We start from the raw sequence: 22,314 nt of genomic DNA, 5'->3' as shown, positions 1-22,314 counted from the left end.
AATACGACTTGAGAGGGCGTTCATGTCCAATTTCCAACTAGGAAACTAGTATTTCCAAAAATTCCGACAGCACATGAAGGCAGCATAAGATCCGTATTTGTTCTCACATTGAAAACTGAAAACAGCCAACTTCATTCACAGAAAAATATAACAGTTTCAACTGTCTCCAGTTTGCGTAAAAAGTGTCACTAGCAAGTAAAACGGTCATGCCTTTTGCAAACGCTCTATTCACCACCATTAAAATGTGGCCATTAGTCACAATACACTCCAATCATTTTTTTCCACTTTAAAAGAGTCAAAATTTTGGATCATTTGTTGAAAAAGGCAGTTTGACCTGGTTTTGCCATTACATCACGCAGACAACTTCATGGTAGTTGAACAGAACGTTCTGATTTCATTTTACCAAGAAATGAGAGAACCGTTACAAATAGCTATTTTGGGGAAATGCTGGTGACATTCAGCAACTTGGTAATTCAGAAAACAATAAAACAAAGATTAACATTCAATTTATCTCTGTGCTCAGAAATTGCTTTGCAAGCTCTACTACGCCGTCAATGTGAATGTCTGTAAAATCTCTAAAGACCAAAATGCATCAATAGGAAAAGTTCTACACATTTTTATTCGCATTTCAGTTCAACATTCCACATAAAACATGTAGAAGCTAATCAATATTTCACCTTATGTGTGACTTGATATTTGGCAGAAACCAGTGCTATGCAGATGAATTCTGAAAGAGGTTAACTTAAATTGTCCTCAGTGCTACTGATTTTGAGATTCATCAGTTCTCTCTCAGAAGTAAGCCGAGAATAATTTCTGAAGCATGCAGAAACTATTTGACTGGGGCTCTGAAAGTGCATGAACTCTTGAAGTCAGTGTTTCCCCCCAACAACAAAGAGCGAGAGGATGTCAAAACCTGCCCGACCCTTTTCTGACCTTGCACCACTCAAAAAAAAACAAAAAGGTAGGATGAAGGTAAAGTGTTTTCTCTCCCCTTCTCTCTATACATATCTCTCACTCAGGCTTTCTTTTTCTCTCCCTCACTCTCCTCATGGTTACATTCAATTACATAACCAGCTAGCCTGCTAATCTCCATAATCCGAGTCATGCCACAACAGGGCCCCGTACAGAGCTCAAGAACAAAGCCTGCACTAAAAACTCTCATCTTCCTCTGTGAGCGTCGAGGCACTGGTGAACAATGCTTCCTACAAGCTGTACAAAATGTAATTTCCACACTCAGACCAGGCAAAAGTACCTGTCTTCTTTTTACAGATGATGTGTCTTAAAAGAGGCTCCTTAAATTTGTCAAAACCTCATAAAATCTAAATTAGAGTTTGTGGCTTTTAGTCCATGTGTGTTAGCTTAGATCAGATATTCCCTTAAATAACAATGTCTTTCCTCCAATACTATTTGCAACCATGGCTGTGACATAACTAATTAAAGGATATATTTAATAAAAGGAATGTTAATAGTATATTTAATAAAATAATATTTAATGATATTTCATATATTTTTTACATGTATTTAAATAGGCTTTATAATACAATTATTTAATTATATTTAATAATTCTATTAATGTATTAAAAAAAGGGGCAAGCCTGTCAATATTTTCGCTTTTCATTATAAATCATTTACTTTTGCAAAAGCTTTTCATTCATAGAGTCTTTCTCAACCAGTGTCATACTAAGAAAGCTTAAATACTGTATGCTTCAGAAACCGAAGATAATTACAAAACAAACAACAACTATGCTAAATGCATAAATGTAAACGCAATGTAAATGACATGGCACTAAGCTCTTCAAGAAATTTAGCTATGGCAGTCTACAAAAAGAACAGCACATAACCAATTTTTAAATGCAAATGAATAATAAACCAACTAATTAAGTATTATCACTAAACTGGCTTGTTGATCAGTGCATGAGCTGCTTAGAAAAACCACTGCCCCACTTTTGCCATGTAGCAAGCCAGAGTCATATTAGGTCATAGCCAAGTGTTGACGTGTCCTCTTGCTTTCCCAGCACTGCTCTGTTTGGCTCAGATCCTAATTCATAGAGATATCTGTCTAGGCCTGTAGTGTGCAAACACACACAACCACACACATGTACATGTATATATATATATGAGGCATATAGCTTGCCTTCAGTTTTAGCTTTGACACCTTTGATTCTTTTTTATCTGTTATATGTGAGAGGCAGAAATAAAACGCACATGCACAGAGCCACCTCACACCTGAGAAAGAGGCCAAAGAGCACGTCAAGAGAATGGACTTCAACATCTGCAACGAGACAAAGCAGAGATAAACAGATGTTCTCTCACAGAGGCGGTGAGATTAACTAAAAATTAATCAATTATAAAAAATAAAATTAAAACTGATAAAAAATTGGGACCTTCAGGGCATCTTAAAAAGGATTTTATCAGATTTTACTGAAAAAAAAAATAAAAAATTCAACATGCCTGTATGCCTGCACTCATAAGTCCTAAGTGCGGCCTGACAGCATACTGAATAATGACATATTATCACTACACTTTTTATGGAGATATCTTTTCGGCTATGCCATAAAGCCTTAATTGCCGGTCAGAACTTCTGCCCTCAGCTTGCCAATCCTCCTGCACACCACTAATACAAAAGCTTTCTTTCTCCTTTGTCCTTCCTCGAAATGATCCCATGCAGCTACATTCTTTTCTCCAACGCAGCCCTCAGATTGTGATGAAGTGTTGCTCTGGTGTGTTTTAAAGCAGCTCCTGCCCTTTATCAAAATAACAAATTGATGTCACTGCATCCCAAAGTGCAAGAGCGGGAAATAATTTACCTCTGATTTGACTTTAATATTTCTTTGTTGGAGAAGCACAAAGATTTTAACTCACATCTGGGCTGCGTGCCTAGAACATGATTTTGGGTCCAGAGAGAGTGATAGAGAGTGAGTTTCCAATGTTGCCAATGCCACAAAGTCCAGTGGGCTTTTCTTACAACTTTCCCCATCTAATTCACCACATGCACATCCAAAAAAGCTCTTGGTGATACTTAACTTTCACGCAAGAATCACAAACAGATTCTCGTGTTTTGTCACTCAGGCACAATGAGAAACGTTATCTCACGAAATCAGAACTGAAGAGTTTTAGGAGCTCTCAGCGCTGAGATAAGGTGATGGTGGTTTAACACGAGAGTGTAATTGAGAACGCAAGAATGCCACAAGTTTCATTCTATTTCAAGTTCCTGCAAAACAAAATTAAATGCATCACCACAGGTCATTATTCAATCGCATGTCAGCGGAACAATGAACAATGCGTCAGAACCCCAGCGGCATACCTTATGGATTCCGTTTGCATTGCTTTCTTAATATATCAGGATCTGGATCATCCTTTTTCCTGAAGAAGGTGTCTTAACCTGCAGCTCAGAATGAGTGGGCGGACGCATGAATCAGAGCTGTCAATAAGAGAGACAGAGCATACGTGCACGTGCAGCAATAAACATTCTCATTATTGTCTTGGCTGAGAACTTGAAAGCCCATCAGGGAGGATACATCAACTCCCTGTAAAATAACACAACAGATTCTGTCATCTACCGCCCCCTCAACCCACCACACACACATATTAATTAAAATGCTCAATCTGTGAAGATAGCTCTCCTCTATCAGAATGAAATCTTTCTGATTTTAAAGAACTCCATGCTGGGAAAGGAATAAGATCTAAAAGCCCAGCTCTACGCAAGGCCACAGGGATCCTGGTCTTTGCATTCAATGCACAAAAGAAAGCAAGTCGCTTATCTTGCAGTATTGGAGAGTCTCCATTACACCACAAGATCTGCGGCATCTTCCTCCAGCTGCGGTCCAGGCACACACACTTATACACACTGAAAGAGGGTGAAAGCTTGCTCAACTACCCTTTCAAACCATTTGCAACACAGAAGATCCTCCTGATGGATTACGGTATATGAGGAATGCGTCCAGTGACATGCGTCTTTGTGCTTCCAGTCAACATGCGGCAAACGTTCTGGAACATGAGGCATTATAGTACTATTTAATCCATTTCTCAAGACTTACAATACAAATGGGTAAGTGTGGGAAAACAAAAGAAAAACATTTCTTTAAGGGCACTTAAGTTAATGATGCTCAGAAACTGTTCTCTGCCATTAAATGCGTTTATCTGGATATATGTCTGCAAATATTTCTGCAGCAGAAAATCCATTTTTCCTACAATAAACACTGTCATTTCATCCAAAGGCCAGCTGAACCAAAGGCACAGAGCTCTCAATGGCAATTTTGCATAAGTGACATGCAATCAAAAAGAGCTAGTCTATCCATTCATAATTCATTTTCTTGCATCGTCACAAACAAGGGAATCGTATGGCGCAGAGTTCCAACAGCGGCTCTGGAGAGCAGCGGAGAGGTGTAAATCACACACAGTGAACTGCCTGCAGCACTGGTGCAAGCAGGCAAGAAAGAGACAGCCAAAAAAATCCCTCCGCATCTGTTCAGACTCAAATAGAGTATGTTAAGGAAAGCAAAAATTTTCATTTAAAAAAAAAAAAAAAGTGCAATAATTGCAAAGAATGCTAATCTAATTACAGGTAAAACTACATTTTTTGCCAATGAGCTATTTTGTATTGCCAATTAAAAAATTCAAATATAATTTTTATATATTAAATATATAAAAATGATATATGATCATTTTAAATATATATTTGTCAATTATAGAATATATTATATATATAGAGAGAGAGATTTTTTATTTTAAAAAGTATAGTATAAATGAATTTTATATATATATATATGATAATTAAGTATTTGTTTCAGAGCGAACTACTCTGCAGAACAGATGACTTTAATCTACAATACAAAAAGAATGCACAATGCACAAAGTATTCCTGAATATTGGGATATTCGGACATAACCAAAGAATGTAATCAAGTGTCAGGCTTGTGGCAAAAATCAAATACGGCGAACAAATGTGTGACTAGAAAAACACAGGCACAGTAGTGGAGAAGCAGAGGTAGATTTAGAGATCTTTTAAATAAACAGCCCGCTGCACCCTGCCACGCCAGCACTGCTCTTCTTGATCGCCTTCCAGTTGGAAACATTTCTTAAAGCCTTCCCAGCAGAGCCGACTCTGCCAAGAGCGGAGGTTCTTCTCAAAATGACCTACTACTGTGACTTCAAACCCTAGGGCAGAAGACAAAACTCTCTCCCTGCTGGAGACAAAGCAGCGGATCTGCCAGCATCTGAACCCGTATCATACAGAAAATATAAAGAATAGATTTAAACATCTGCAGAGTTAAAAAAAATTAAATAAATTCTTGTCAGGTAACAGCATTCTGACTGGTAGGTCGGCTACTTACAGAGCGGAATAAAACGTATTTTGTCTTTGCACGGTTGATTAAGCTATTCCAGAAGTCTGAGCTGTTTTTTGTAAGGCTCATTTAAAAAGCGAGACTCCAGAGGGTGATTCAGGCACTCGTTGGACCACATCTCATCTAGAAAACAACAAAAATAAACTTCTCTTCTGCTGCAATACACTGGCATGGATGAGAGAGCGAGGCTGCGGGCTCAGGTGGAATTCAAACACATCTTCATAGAGTAAATATTTAGGGTTGCTCACCATTCTCCCCGCAGAGGAACCTGGGTGTGATATGAAACGCAGCCAACCTTCCACAGACATCTCCAGCTCTGGCCACATGAAGTCCTCTACTCATGCCAAGAGCTCGGGCCTTTATAACTGAGGCTACTCTTTGTGCCCGACTCCCCTCCTCTCCTCTCCCCTCCCCTCCCCTAAAAATCTCCTCGATGTCCTCTAATGAATATCAGCCACTAGGATCAACACATGAAAGCTAATGCTCCCCTTAAGATTCTGACCCTTTTTTCCAAAACGCTCCCTGACACAAATAAGCAGCCGAACGTCTAAAAAAGTTGTGATAAATGCAGGCCGGATGGCAAGCGAGGAAGAGCGGGTGATCAAAACAGCTTAATTAATCTGTTAACGGGCACATTGGGAGCTGCCGCGCTGGGACGCGACCATGACTGTGCCACTCAGGGCTGTCAGACGAAAGTGGGGCATGCATTTCTGAGCCGAGCGAAAGAGCAAACACTCTCCTGACGAAAAAAACCCTCAGGCGGGCAGGCGCGCGCACACACACACGCGGGCTGAGAGAGGGCCAGTGGATTACACCACGGGGGTGTTCTGGGGCATTTGAGAGCCCAAAAACGACACTTCAAACACAAAGTGCCCGACCATGGAAAGGGGTGGAGAACATTTCAGTGCTCATTAAATCAGATCCTGGTTAGACTGGCTTCCCATGCACATGATGAGCAAAGCTTATATACTGATATGAATTGTGAAAATAAATAACAGACCATGTGTGCATTCATTTAGAGAACAAAACGTTTAAATGAGTCATTGCAAGCCCAAATGGAAGAAAACGGCTCTCCGTTATGGAATATTTTGCACGGAAATATGAAAACTAAAATGCAACGCAGAGCAAGTCTTATTATCAGCACATTTTCAGATGTATAGTATTTTGTCAGTCAGCGCAGTCAAGTGAGAGTGTCTCAGAAAGGCTCGACGCTTGGATCGGCCCTCCTCTTCTCTCCCGGGGGGGACTAATTGCGGCTCTAAAGGAATGAATCGATGAGGAATGGGGGCAGGACAGCATGTTGCCAGCTCAGGGGAATAGAGCCTCTCAGATCTCCCACTGTTACTACTCTACACTGTTGGCAAATACGCTCCAAACTGGGTCTGTCCAAACTAAATACATTTGATCAGTATCTGGATTAATCATTTAAAAAATATATAGAAATAGGCTCAACACTCTTTAGTTTTAGTCATTTGCACTTAAACAATTAGCATTTCCTTCATGCTCTGAACTGTGACCTGCTGACCTTTGTTCAGCCTCACAATGACCTAAAATATTAATACAAAATAATGCAAAATAATAAAAGCATTTAAAACTTACAAATTATTATATCTTGAATTGTAAAAGTAAAAACACACTAAAAGTAGCCTACACGTCAAGCGTCTGTCAATTTTTTTTTTTTTTTTCACCACCAGATCTAAAGTTTGAGGCGGATGGTGCTTAGTGCAGACAGAATTGTTATAATGATAGCATACGGAACAGGTTTGAAGATTAAAACTTTTTTTGTGAAGTGTCTGTGTGCATCGAAGCTCTGAGCGAAAGGCCCCTCTGGCTGCCAGCGGGACTGCGGTGGAGTCTGGCACACGCCTCATCTGTCCCTCTCGCTCTCTCTCTCTCAGCCCAACACACTCACTCAGACTACGGCCAGAACCTCTGTGCACACTGCGCGCTCTCCCTCGAACGCTGCAGGCTGCTACATTACATTATCCTATCAGCAACAACAAAGAGGTAGTGGACATGTCGTGCGGTTACAGAGAAAACCAAGGCCTCCACACTGCTGGCTCTCAATATGACTTACACAAACCGGATCTGTAATGTAGCAGAGATTATTTTGTTCCTAAATATTTACTGCAACCTGCAGATCAAATGTGTTTTGTAAGTGTTCAGGAAGAGCAAACTATTTTTTTAACAAGATTTTACAGCTGTGCATGATAGTTTATAATTCACTAAAACTACATTTAGTAAAGTTACACAACTGCTAAAGTGGACTATGGTTACTTACAGAATATAAAGAGTTTGCTAATCCAAAATACTGAAACAAGCGTCTGTCATATAGAATCAAAAACACAGTGAGCACTGACACATAGCCTCATCTAATTAATTTAATAATAAATTCAAGCGCTGGAGGGTGAGGCGTGAAATTGTACTGTTACCTGTTTGAACACATTCACTAAGAGCTGAAAAGTACAATACATATTTGTGTGACTTAAAAGCCCAAATTCCAATTAAGGTTTCCCAAGCAGTTATTAAAATAAAGTTTGATATGAACTACGAACCGAATTATGCCACAAGATAAACTGTCAACAAAAAGTTAGACCTTTACAAAAGCAGCTGCTATTTACATATTTTCAGTGTCAAATCGACAGGTTTAATGGACTGCCATTATGCCTGTCAGAAAGTATGGCCGTTTTTCGAATCAAGCATATGGAACAACTTTCTTCCCGAGCAGAGATCTAAAACTTTTTTTAAACACTTTTCTCCTCACAAAATCTTTTTCTCATATACAAAGGCTAAACTGCAACAAAGTTCAAGCTGTATTACTTTTACATTTTAACTATTATTATTATTAACATGTACATTTCTAAGTGAAAAGATGGACAATGTTTTAACAGGGGAGTGGCCTTGCTAAAAACGATCTGAAATTTAAAACAAACCGAGGCAAAATTATTCACTATTGATGCAACTTTCTCATCAAAGCCAAGGTCAAAGCGATCATCAGCCATCTAAAATCATAGTGACTCGTGTCAATATACAGTAGGCAATCTGAGACAGTTAAGTGACCTTAAAAACCTCTGCCTCAATTCAGACTGCTGACAAAAATACTTTTAAAATACTATCACATTTGCTTAAAGCCTGAGCAATATCACACTGCATAAAATGCTAAACTATTGTCTGATTAATTCAGTTATAATAAGTAATATAGGATTTAAGTACATTACAGAAAAGGGGCCGGCAAGTCAATGCTATTCTTTCCAGAATATTTCAGTTTATATCTCTTTTTAAGTGTCAGGCTATGTGAAATTGAGCAGACTAATAAAATACTTCAATAAACAACATTTTGCTATATCCTAATAATTGCAAACTTAAAAACCTCACAAGACAAGAGCTGAAACCACAGTAATGAAGTCAGATTTGCACAGAAATCCTAAATCTCTCTGTAATTCTAATATTTTGTAACCAATAAATCCATCAAAGTTTTAATAGTCTTTAGAATATATACATTATTACATTGTCCTCTTATAAGCAAGAACTGAAATAATCTTAATGTATATATGAGCACATAGGCTAAGTTTATACATATTAATCCAATCTAGATAAAAATTGCCAATAGTATACTCCATTATATATATAAATGCATACCCAAATGTTTAACTGTAATAAAAGTTTTATTTTATCTTAACAATGATCATGTAGGCTAACTTTCCCCTCTAGTTTATGATTAAAACTAAAGCAGATATGCACTCAAATGTCTACTTATAAAGCATATAAACTCCATCTTAAATACAACGATAAACAACGATTCATGTTACCTCGTCCAATTGATTTTTGACTTTGTTAACAGTGTACGATTCAATAATAGAAAAATGTATCAATTCAATAAACTAATACGCTCATGGGTGTACAGTTTTGTGTTGTATAAAAGAGAAGCACAGTTCTCAGCCCGCCCTTTATGAACCGAAATCTCGTCGAGCGTTCAGGAGCAATTCGTTCAGAAAGAGACAAATAAGCACTTTACCTGAGTTAGACAGAGAGGAGAATACATCATGTTGAAAGCGGAGCGCGTGACTTGAAAATGTGGCAAAACACCGACAAGTTAGTGGATCATTTTTCACAGTTAATCATGGTAAGCCTCATCATGATTAACACTTCCACCGCCGCCACTTCTGACTTCCACTTAGAGTCCGTTAAATCAAGGGACGCCCGGCAAAAGAGAACGCGCAAACTGTGTACACGTTTGAAACCAAACTTTGCAGGCAGGAAAACGCGTGGGGTGCTGCAATCTGTTCCATTTAGGAAATGGTGGGAGAAAGAATCAAAGAAAGAGAAAATGTTTTCAACAGAGGGAGGAATGAAATGACGTTATGAAAATAGCCCATCCCAAAGAAAGTACTTGAAGGAGCAAGAGAGGCTAACTCTGGTTTCCACTGTCCAGGGGCATCCGTTAAGTCCGTGAAATTAACGAAAAAAAACGTTATTTGCCTCGGTTTCTGAAGCTCATTTGGTGCGTAACAAACTGGCAAACGACTTTCTCCCCCCTTTCATCAATGCGCACGCACCGCTCTCCCCTCTCGCGCTGATCCAGTTCGGGCGCAGCAATGTTCTGCGCGCTTCACCCGCGCGCGTATTCCAAACACTTTTACTGCAACACTCACCAGCTAAAGTAGCGATTAGAGCCAGGCTCGCGCGGACATTGCGTCACAGAAAGCGCACATGCATGCATCCATTCATGACAAAGTGTTCGAGGCGTATCGCTTCATGTGAGTGGAGTGGATTAAAAAAATCACCCCGCGTAAAATAGCCTACTATTGGCAGTGTCTGATAAGGCAAGTTAGCTTTACACATAGAAGAAAGCTGTCTCAAGTTAAAAAACAAGGTAATGACTTGTCAATCAGTCACTTAATTTACTGAAACGAGTCTAATTATGAATAGTAAATAGAAGATCATGCGCGCGATTCTAAATTCACTTCATTTAGCCTAGTAATTTTGATTATCACAAACGTTTATAAAGCCACTGAAAGAAAAATAACTCGACTCGATATCTATAATCACTAACTCTAGAAGTAGCCAATAATCACTCGTGGATAGATACCCACATCAAGGACTTTAAACGTGTTCTTTTCGAGTTTTTTTAGCTTCAACCTTTGTAGAAATCAGGTTTAAACTTTGTTGGAGTGATCACACGGAGATCAAATAAACTATAGGCGTCAACTGACTTAAATTAAAGTGTAAAACCAGGCAGGCTATTAAAACAAACAGGGTAAATAACACCTGTTATTTCTTTAGAATTTGCACTGAAAAAAGTGTAGGCTACACTGGCTAGTTGTGAACTACGACCAGGGAGAGAGCTGACAATCAATAACACTGCTGAAACCCCGACGCCTCAAAGCATTATCGCATAATTGTGCCTATAATTAGAAAACAGTAATATTCATAAGAATCATTCTTTATTCTTAAACCTATTCTGAAACTGTCACATGTTATTATTCAATCTCGATCATTAGAATATTATATTTTTTAAAGAGAAAGAATAGTACAACATGAACATATAGCCTAGCCCTAAACATAAAACAATTATATAAGGCTGAATTATTAGGCTACTGTAAACAGGCAATGTTATTAACCCAAAAACTGAAGGAGAAAGAAAGACGTATACTTCCTGAAAGTATGGCTACAACATTGAAAATATCCCCGCAGAGAGCAAATAGCTAGGCTATATATTTTAGGATTATATTTTTTGTTAATATACGCACAAATTAACAGCAGTGACGCTATTAAGTCTGTTGTCGAATGTCTTCCCTTTAAGGGGAAGTCTACCCTTACAGAAAAAAGTACTGTGCCATAGCAGTACCATAGCCTATTTTAAAAGATGTCATACTATTGAACTTTGATGTATAAGCCTAAAATAGTACTGAAATTCATGTAGCATTGCATATTTGCATAATCAATTACTTGCAAGCATATGGTAACAAACCTACATGCCTGAAAACATGGAACTGCAACATAGCACTTGTAAAAGTGTATCAAACTAAGTGTTACTATTCTGTAAACAGCCAACCCGGGTCAAATCAATTTTTGGCACTGTCTCGTGAAGCATGTTTACTTTGTTTTATTTAAAGGTTAATTTTGCAACTGCCACGCGAACATGACAAGTAACTGCAGTTTCTAGCACTTTCTAAAAACAATGCCGAACTCCCGGTTGGGACTTCGGCGCGCTAACTGAGACTTCTGCCGTGAAGGGAGCGCCTCTGTCGGCGTAGATGTCAAATTCATGCCGGCGAGCCTGCGGCCATTTTCTGCTGTGCAAACTCGAATGCTGGGCATCTGCCTCTACTGGCTTTAAACTTAAACTTGGCCTTCGGGGTCCCGTTGTTAACACACACACACACAGACACGCATTTTTTTCTTCGGCTGTCACAAAACAAATAACTTTCATTACAGGAGAAAAGCCCAATCGCAGGGTAGCTATCTAAACCATTGCACGTCTCAATAGCGAAAATAACGCGCCAGCATTTTAAGCCTTTCCCACAAAACCTCGTTTGGCCGAAAACCAACGAGAAAAGGAGTCACCGGCTGGCAAGAGAGGAAGCAGAGGGAAAACCGAAACACGGCGCCTGTGTGTTGATGATGATCTCATTTGACTTTAAGAGTGCACAACTCGTGATCTCCTTCGTCTTTTGGAGCAACGACATAATAATGATGAAAGTGATTTGTTAACGTACCATTTCGAAGCGAAACTGCCAACCTCCCCCCCAAAAAGTTACAGCTTCGAGGTTTTCGTAGTTCTGCAGTTCAACGCTTGGTCATCTCGTCGGGTGCTTTTATAACTCCGTATCCATTTATCTTCGCAAAGAAGTAATCCGTGCTCTTCGGATGGGAGAAATAAACCCGGACACTGACCAAATACAAAACGTCCCACGCGAAGTCTTTCGAGCCTCGTCCAATCGGAAATCCTCGTTATAAGGTACAGAAGGACAAAATAAAGGATTTACAGTAATGCACGGCTTGCTGCAGTGCACTGGCTGAAGGTACTGGCTGTTGTTTTGGTCGTGTATCTTTAATTTACAGTGCTGAAACGTCGGTCTCATAGCTTTGCAGCATTGCACATGCAGCACGCATAGATGTCCTTATGTATAGAGAGGAATCAATGTCTCGTCTGTTCTTTTGTTTCTTACAACACGAATGGCAACACAGACGCTGCTCTGAGCTCCATACACACATCTTACGGTCCTCGCGGAGAAGGAATTGATGGAATACGGGGGTGGCGTGAGTGTGTGTGTGTCAGTGTGTGTGTGTGTGTGTGTGTGTGTGTGTCAGTGTGTGTGTGTGTGCAGTGGAGCAACTCACTTAGAAGACCTGCACTTGATGGCGTAGTTTATATGTGTAGGCTATATGCTACTTTATTTATGGGTCAGTGGCGTGACAATTTTTGTCACAAGTTATTCAGAAATATATTGTAATGTAATGCACGAAATGACTGAAATATATTCATCAATGCATACATTATGAGCATGCATGTCTACAAATTCTGTTCAGGTCAAATTGAGTTGGCTAATTCAAAAAAAAAAAAAAAATACTGTGGAGATGCATGACCGAAAAAATTTATTACATTTGTAAAGTAAACACATAATGAAAAACCTTAAAATTGTTTGGGGGACAAAAACATCCTAAGTTAATTATAACTAAATTATATAGCCTACACTCAAGTGTATAGGTTCAATTTGGCTAGTTGGCTACTCTTTACTTGATGGTTTAAAAAATTAGAACATTTTATAAAAATAGCTTACAAGCTAATAGCTTAAATAAAATAAAATACATATAACTTAGTAACTTTTATAACTTAAGATATCCTTATTTATAATTATAATAAACCAGTGATGACAGAACAAACACAAAGTGCTCAAATAACTTCAAAACCTGATTGTAGAGTTGAGCCAACCCTGTCGCCAAGATAAACAATAGCTAGGCCTATCAATAAAAAAATATATATATATATCTGTCTCAGTGTGAATGCGTAAAGCGCGCGAGTGCATTTGTTTTGTGTGGACGTCTCTTTGGGCGTGTGTGTCTAACTTTATATGAAAAAGAACAAAATCATTATTCTCAAATGTATTTGCTTTGAACGAGTTAAACTGAACAAGGTTCACTACAACCTTTGGCATGGTACCATATTGCCAGTAGGCCTATCCCTTGAAATTGCGTTTCAAGTCATAGTGCTCAGTCAATTGAAGGGTCCTTACGTGACTCTTACTCCCATCTCAAAGGATTACAAGACACCTTGGGCATTTAGAGCATAAATAAACTAAAAGACAGGTAGGCCTAGGGAAAATGAGTGGTCTTTTATATGTAATGTACGATTTAGGCTTGCATGCAGAAATAAAATTCTAAGCTTGTCATTCTTGGCTCCGGCCGATAGTGTCCGATGAGGAACTCGAGAGGTTAAACATTTGGCTTTAGAGTTCAGGGAGATGTTGCAGCTTTTTCCAAGGAGGAAGAAAAGCAAGACTGAAACTTCGACAACGTTAAATGTTCTAAAGGTTTCTCTTTGAGCACTGCACAGGTAGGCCACATTTTATGTGTGTGTTTATGAAAAAGCACAAAGGCGTTAAACCGCGAGTTCATTAAACCTCGATGCCAGCAACATATTTGCTTATCCTTCCCGTCATTTGGCAGGCTTTTTTGAGAAATAGCCTATCTGAGTGAAGATTGTATGTGTGTGTGTGTGTGTGTGTGTGTGTGTGTGTGAGAGAGAGAGAGAGAGAGAGAGAGAGAGAGAGAGAGAGAGAGAGAGAGAGAGAGAAATTAAATTTATGTAGATAAAAATTAAAACGTCAAAGTGGGTCAATATGAAAGTATTGGTTAGTAAATATCAATGTTTTGTGTCTTTTATTAAAATAATTAATATGATTAAAAAGGACATATATTTAGGCTAGCCCACTTGTTATATTTTGAATGACGCGATTTTTTTTATGCTAGGCTATTGTTTGCCCTTATTAATATTCTGAAGCATAATTTACTAAAATTAACAATGAAGCTTCATTTGTTTAACATTCCTAACTTTCAAACCCACGTAAATTAAGATATGAAAACAAAAATATCTGTATAGTTATTTACTAATTTTAACTTCAAGCGTTTATTTTATACTATTTTAACACAAGTTAAATAGTATGGTATAATTTCCTATGCTGTTACCATACTTATTTATACCTAAATAAATAAAATACACTTTATTTTACTTTTAGCCTACTCATTCCTTAACTGAAATAACATTTCGGCCGCATGACTGGAACTATAAATAAATGAACTTAAATATGCTATATATGCTACTTATATAAGCTCTGTTTAATTGAACATGTTAAAAGTTAACTATTTTAAAGAATCTAAATAAGTTTTTCCCTTTTAAAACAAGACTCCAAAATCCACGTCCTCGTGTAGTTGTTGGCAACTTTGAAAGCAGTCGCGTATTTTGGGTCGCTTCATCCCCCATGCGCTTTTGTTTCACCCACTAAACTTCTGAGTAAAAAAAAAAAAAAAAAAACTTCAGCTCCACTCTATGAAAACAAACAGATTTTGTCTTAAATATTTTCACTTTGTTTATAGATCTGAATGACATTTTGGCTGACTGAAAAACATTTCGGTGCTGATCTCCCGATGACTGCGTAATTTACAATCTAGTCTTATATTTACGCACGCATGCACGCACGCAATGCAATAGGCTATATTGTCAAACTAGAGCACTTAATTTCTAGCTCTAACTTTATAAGGTATGGTCAGAAAACACACAAGGCACATGTACAGGCTTTCACATAGAGACAAACACACATCCCACAAACAAAATCTTAAAGTAAAAGTAAAAAAAAAAAAAAAAACTTGACACAAATTGACAATTCATTTTTTACTGTCAAACCTGAAAGTACCTGTCTTTTTAATCCAGAGAAGAGTGTAACAAAGCACAAATGACCAGCACCACAGCAGGGCAGATACCAAGTTTGCTGAGTAAACTGCCCACGGGGGAAAATCATCTCTTTAAAGTGATTCATGTTTTAGGTAACAATAAGTGACAGTGTAATGCTCCTATTTACAACAAAAATGTATAATGTAATTATATTCTAATTCAGTGCAAGAGTGGCAATTTTATTATTTTCATCTAAACAAGTAAATGTATAGAAGTCCACCAATATGCCAGATGCCAATGTAATTTTTACTGAGATCACAAATTACAGATTTACATATATACAATAACGTTTAGAATGAGAATATGACATTTGCTTTCTCCTCTAAATGGGTGATTCAATATAAAAATACCTATGTATAATATGTGAACTGTGTTTTGGCGTATTGTTGTATACAGGACAGGTATAGAACTGGCTTGGACACGTCATTAGAGAAACACTAAGTGAAAAAAGGACTCAACCAATTCTCTATCCTCTTTTTCGGTTTGTATCAGGAGAAGTCATAAAGTAAACATTCAGAAATTCCAGTTAAATGAACTGCACAGGTTTGTTGTGTTGATATTTGAGAGTTGATAGATCATATGTCATCTAAACCATCTCATAAAATGTTTGGTCTGTTTTTAGTCTCTTAACTCACCCAAGCAAGCATGTAAGATATAATCTCTAAAAAAAAAACAGCCTGCAGGCAAGTAATCATTCTGACTCATAAAAGTGGACATCTTCGAGAGGGCACACCAAAAACGGTTGTGATATTATTTTGTGGAAAGCATTCCAAAGCCCAAAGGCAGATCTATACCAAAAATGATATTTAGCTATATCCTTATTATTGTGATTGATCCTGATTCTGTTGGGGAGATTTATGGTATTTAACTAATACATACAAGTCACATATACTTTTTCTGTGAGTGATATAGCCAACCCGGGAAATTATAAATTGCTCCTTTTTATTTAAAAAAAAAAAAAAAAAAAATTACTATGTGATGTCATTTTGGCTATGTGTAGAGCTATGTGTAAGCGTCTGTACAGATGAGGTCTCTAGTGTACAAAGACTTTACAGTGAGTACTAGGTAGGCTATCAATTACTATCTCTATCAAGTGTTCAGTGAATAAAACAGTGCCATACTCCTACTAGTGGTGAGATGGAAATACTGCAGTGTACCATGAATAAAGTGGATTTTTTAAAGCCTGAAGATGCTTACAATGGTCTTATTTCTTTTTAAAGTAATACCAGTCTAAAATAAGTCTAATGACTGGTTAATTTCCTGTTTAACTGCTGTTTAAGTGCCTTGCAGATCTAGTATGTCATATATATTTGTATTTTCTCCCCCTCCTCAAATGGCATCATTGTAGTTGCAGTAAAGACTAAGCACATGTGGACTTTGCCTTGTTGTGGCCGTTTCTGTCATGAAATCACATGTGGATGTAATACATGTTTGGCCTGCTCCACAGAGACGCATATATACTGCCCTAGGCAAATTCGAGTCTCCAATACAGCTTCACTTTTCCAAACTACTGCAAAATGAGAGGGGGAGGGGGAAACGTCTGGAAACTCTCTCTCTCAAGACACAGATCCAAGGCATGCAGTCCATTGCCAAGACTTTGCACCTTCTTCTCAAAGAGGAACAACTTTTCCTTCACTGCTCTTGCCATCTGAATGCTTAAGTGCAAATTGTGCTTAATTTTCCCATTTTGGATCATTTGTGGTGCTATATTACAGTTACCTTTAAGCGTAAGCCAAGCAATTCTATAAAAAACAACAACAAGTGGTTCAAATCAAGTCAGCCTCTCTCTCAGTGCACATTTTAATAAACAGTACAATTTCAGGGTGCAAATGAGGGGAGAACATTTTTTAATGATGTCATATAAGTATATATTCTTTTTATTCTTCTTTTAAAATTTAGAGCTGTCAGTCAAATTAACATTATTTAGTAAATGGATTTCCACTCTAATCAAAAATTACATAACAAACATGATCAATGTAGCAATTTTAAATAAAAAAGATCTTGTGTTATAGCTTTTGTGGCCAGGCCGCCGCCATCTTGCAGACGTAGTACTTAAACATTCGACGTCACAGGGTTGGTTGGCTCCGTTGGATTAATAAAGATCATTTTAATTTCAATTCTGGTCTTTGATTTTTCTGCTTAGTTACTTTAATCGTGACTAGTAATAGAGTGGTGCAGGGATGAAGCATTTTTGTAGGCCTAAACCTGTAAATGAGTTAGCATTTTAGCACTTCTGGTTCCATCGTCCAAAAGTCGATTTTGGTTAAATGCCTGAAATAATGTCTGTGGTTAACACAACCTCAAGACACCAAAATACATCAGTAGTATTACCCCACTCATAATTATTTTAAACTTACGTGTCTTAAAAAAGGCGGTTGCTAATTGGCTAAATGGGACTACAGAGTAGAGTAAACGTCATCAGCTGAACAGTTTAGCTCAGTCTGCTTTTACAGCTTCTTTGTGCTTATAATTGCACTCTTTTCCTGAAAGTTTGAGTTAGTAAATGTTTTTTAGAGAAAAACTGAAAGAGTTCTTGGCACTTACTGGTGGTAACGTTGGTAGTTCTTTCATAGCATACCTTTAGCTTTTTAATTCTGGCGATTGTATTTAGGCTGCAAAATTCAAAAAGTTGTGTTGGTTTGTGAAAATTATCTTGATGGACAAAAAGTATCATTAACTTTTGTTGGTCACAGAGCTTATTTTTTGCGATAATCCAAAAGCCAATGTAAAATCCTATCGGGTATTTGTCGAGGGAACCAGTGTGATGCTCTGGGTTGACCTATAAATTTACATCATCCCTGCAGCACTTTATAGATAAACTCATAACACATATCACCAAGCAATTGACCAATAGAGGGCTCCAGTGCTATTTGTAAGGCAGTTCCGAGCCCTGAAGACAATACCATGAATGTGAATATTTAAATTTAAGGCAAAAACAAAACAAAAGGTAAGTAGGTATCTCTATTAATTTCAGCATCAGTAGCAGAGGGCGACCCTCTTAAGATAGCAGCGCAACCCCAGCATGCAATGCGGCATGACGTCGCTTCGCATTCTCTGTAGGATTCGTATTGGACAGTACATCGACAAAATTTAAGAATCATCATTATTTGCATAAATATATCACAAAAACTTATTTAAAACAAATACAATGTGAAAGTGCAAGACATCCATAAGTCGGCTTGAAACGGATGTTGCGATAGTCTTTTCTTCCCTATATTGTGAGGTATATCCGAGTGAAATGGCTTCTCAAACAAGAACAAATGTAGGGTGGGACTTGATTTTGTCTATTGGGAACTGCTTGGATTGTTATCGTTTGCTATTGCTAATTGCTGTGATGTCATGTGAGTGACAGGTTGTCCCGCCCTCACGCCAGTGAACACGTCATCAGAGAAAAGAACAGATGTCGCTGCTGCAGAGGGAAGAATTTAAATAAAATAAAAGATGAATCATTTGTAATAAATACTGCAATAATCCATAAAAACAAGAATTGTCCATTTTCTTATGTAATTCCATTCACACTAGTTTTTATAAAGTTGAGAATGAGATAAAGCCGATGGCAAAACCTCCAGTATTAATTGACAGAGCTAACGCATGGATCCATAATACAGTAGATGCTCCCATGATATGATTCATGGTTCATGGAGCAGCCATGAACAAGACAGTCTGATGCTGAGAAAAGAGCTTTGCTCAGCATCAAATATCCACCATTTGCATAATGCTTGAAATGAATCACCGAATCCTCTGCGGGACTCCACTAATGGCTATTAGAAAATGATTACACCGCAGTAATTTGCCAGTGATTATGCTGTGATAAGCTAATGACCCGGCACCCTGCAGCAGAGTCCAAGAACTCTAATTACATGCAGATTAGTAAGCACATGTCAAGACCTTAGGTCAAGTGCACATATTCGACAGCAAAGCAGCTATCACTAATGATCTCTTCGTTAATTGAATGATATATTACATTTAAAAGAGATTAGCTGCTGATATTTGTGTCTTGAAAATGGCTTGGTATTGGAGTCAGAATAAAACTGACAATTATAGGAATTGAAATTAACATTCAAGTTTTACAAGTTTTACTGCCTATACCAATATATACCTATATTTCACACCAAGTATTCTACAAATCCATTAACATATTTATTGACATATCGCTTGAGACTTACTGATATAATTATTGTAATTAAACTTTATTTGGTGTACTTTTTTATTGCACAATGCACATTTCTTAATATTAAACCTGTTTTAATATCACTATTAGGAAGGATAGTAAGATCACTGTATATCAGTCTTTAAATGCTAGATATTTAAAGTGTACCTAAGTATACTTCCAATAGTTCCACTTTAGCACAATCAAGCATACTTAAGTATATCTTTAGTTGGACCTCAGCACTACTTCCAATTAACTAAAGTGCATTAAGCACAAAATCAGTTGTTCCAATTTAGCATATTTTAAGTGTATCAATTTAGTACCAAAAGTACAATTTCAGGGTATTTATATTGAGTAGCCTACATAAATATGTAAATGTATTTGTCTGAGACTATGGGTTTAAGCTTGGTCTGTGAAACCTGGCATGAGTGTTTTATTTTAGCCTGGCCTATTATAATAGCATGAGTATAGTATCATATTATGTATTAAAATACTTTGTTAAGATGCAAGGGTTAGATCACAACGCGTTGGAGAAAAAAAGTCACACGTTTGGAATGACACGAGGGTGAGTAAATGATGACAGAATTTTCATTTTGGGTGAACTATAAGCATATTTAACGTCTCCTTTAAAGATTATATACTTCAGTATGCAGTAGGCCTATGCAAAACCCTCTGGGAAAACTACTATTATGATAACATTGCACAAGCTAAAAATGAGCTAACTGGCTAACTTTTGAAATGAGCTATTTGACTTCAAATAAAATAGGCTACATAAAGAGAAAACTCTAGTCCTGATTGGCCGTCTAAGTTCAAGTAGAACCAACTCAATTCTATTAAAATGTAAATTGTTATTATGACCTAACAGCTTTACATCACACAAAAATTCTGTTCAGTTGTGGTTAAGGTTCAATCAAGGAAAACAAAAAAACAACAAAAATTAAAGCGATATGAGATGTTTGACCCTTTACAGATGTGTATCTGTGGTGTTGTGCTTTATCCCAACTATATGAATCATTTTCATGTGCTTTGTATTTCAGTTTTGGACACACCTCAAAGCTTAATTCCATTTTCTAACACAGATAAACAATGTTACATGGCGCATGTTTACAGAACTACAAAGATGATGCATGGGGTTTGGCCTGAAGCGGCAGTGTTTAGGAGTTGGGACACTGTCCAGTTACTGGGTGCCTTGGCTAGAGTAGACTGGTTGGATTTGTTCTGAATAAAAACAAAAGAGTTAAGTGTGACAACCCTAAATAAAAAATTATGAAAAGTACCTTTAGTGCAGGCATAGAGTATTAAAGCAACACAGGATAAAATAATAAATATTGGTAAAAAGTAATGCATAAGTCAAATATTTTTTACCTTTAAACAATTAATTATTTAACTTAACCTAAGACTAGTTATTTAAGTAAGTTTGCCATCGTACAACAAACATATTTTCTCCATTCTCTGGATAACTATCTGGAGAAATATATAGCATAAGAGTTCTCAAACCAATTCCACGGAGGGCCTAGTGTATGCAGGTTTTTGGTCTTTCCCTTCAATTAGTGCCCAATTAAGACCTAGACTACCAGGTGAGGGGAGATCTTAACCAATTAGTGACCTACTCAATCAGTTTGGTTCAAGGTAAAAGAGAAAACCTGCATACACTAGGCCCTCCGTGGAACCGGTTTGAGACCACAACTACACCAGACGAACGAAAAAGCGAAGCGTTGTCTCCCCCTTGTGGTGACATATAATATTTCAGCCTAAACAGAATTATATATAGGTCTTTTTTCTATTAAGATGTTTTCATAAATGTGTTTAAGATGAGGCTGATGTAACAAACGAGTTGATCAGATAAATAAGTTGTATTTGAGAACCCTACAAATGATTAGGGTTATGACAGCCATATAAAGACATGTGTCCCCTATATCAGTGGTAGACTTATATGGATTTTCAGTGTTTGATTCTTAACCCTCATACTGTGCAGTTCAAAGTATCAACGTTTTATGAACTGCATGTTGAATCAAGTAGATAGTATGGGTAGTTGGTACTAAAGCAAAGCATTTAAAGGGATGACCAAAGGCAGAGAGAGTATAGACACAACATCGCATGCAGCTGTCTGAAGATCCCCTCTCACAGATGGTGTCAGGATTATACTGGACGACTGGCATGCAAATGCAAAACAAAATATTTTCCTTTTTTAAGGTGGTGGATTATCCGGGGGCCAAAAGATTGCTTTTTCAGTGCCTCTGCTCTGCAGTTCATTAAGAGATGAGCACTAAAGCTTTAAGATCCACTTGGCATGACAGGAAATGTTTAATTGTGAGGCATTAAGACTTCATTTAGTTGCTCTACAGTTTCAGCAGTTACAGTTTACTCATAAGTTTACATACCCCCTACAGAATGTGCATTATGAGCCGGAATTAGATGGTAAATTACTTATTTTGTCTTCGGGGGAAACATGTAAATATCTAATGTAGCTTCTGAAGGGTAGTGCTAAATTAATAAATAAGGAGGAAAAATAATGTTCACCTCCTAGGTATTGTGTTGCTGCGTTGAGCGTCAGGGAATGTTTTCACCTTTTGTAATAGTTGTATATGAGTCACTCAGTTGTTCTGTGTGAACAAATTCTAAGTGAATACAGTCACTAAATGGTTCAAATATGCAAAAGATGCTAGAAAACCAAAGAATGTACAGGACATGGAGGATTTTTCTGAAGAACAGTGGTTCACTATTAACTGGTTCATATGTGAAATTCAGTTATTTTGTCTTGTGAATTATATGTAAACATCTTTTAAGTGATGAAACAGCTATTCAAGACAGCATATAAAACATGATTCCTCTTATTTGTTAATATTATCTTGCATATTCTGCGAAGGG

At 37.5% G+C, this 22,314-nt stretch overlaps 1 protein-coding gene across 4 annotated transcripts in view; it reads right to left on the bottom strand.

Moving 5' to 3' along the window:
• The window catches only part of nfic (nuclear factor I/C), a 91,251-nt gene extending 78,668 nt beyond the window's left edge, over window positions 1–12,583 (bottom strand). For 2 of the 4 annotated variants that reach the window (XM_081349236.1, XM_081349237.1), the window contains exon 1: window positions 12,064–12,583. In XM_081349236.1, the coding sequence (XP_081205362.1) occupies window positions 12,064–12,066 (3 nt within the window). In that variant the 5' untranslated portion in view covers window positions 12,067–12,583. Of the gene's footprint in view, window positions 1–9,359; window positions 10,113–12,063 lie in introns of those variants that run through there. The other 2 variants (XM_081349234.1, XM_081349235.1) reach the window with 1 other exon arrangement.
• Between the last annotated feature and the right edge of the window lie 9,731 nt (window positions 12,584–22,314).

Source organism: Scardinius erythrophthalmus (assembly GCF_964197995.2).
Source record: "Scardinius erythrophthalmus genome assembly, chromosome: 20".
In the NCBI taxonomy this organism is placed as follows: domain Eukaryota; kingdom Metazoa; phylum Chordata; class Actinopteri; order Cypriniformes; family Leuciscidae; genus Scardinius; species Scardinius erythrophthalmus.
The sequence above is the reverse complement of the archived record's forward strand: the minus strand, read 5'-3'. Positions and strand labels throughout refer to the sequence as shown.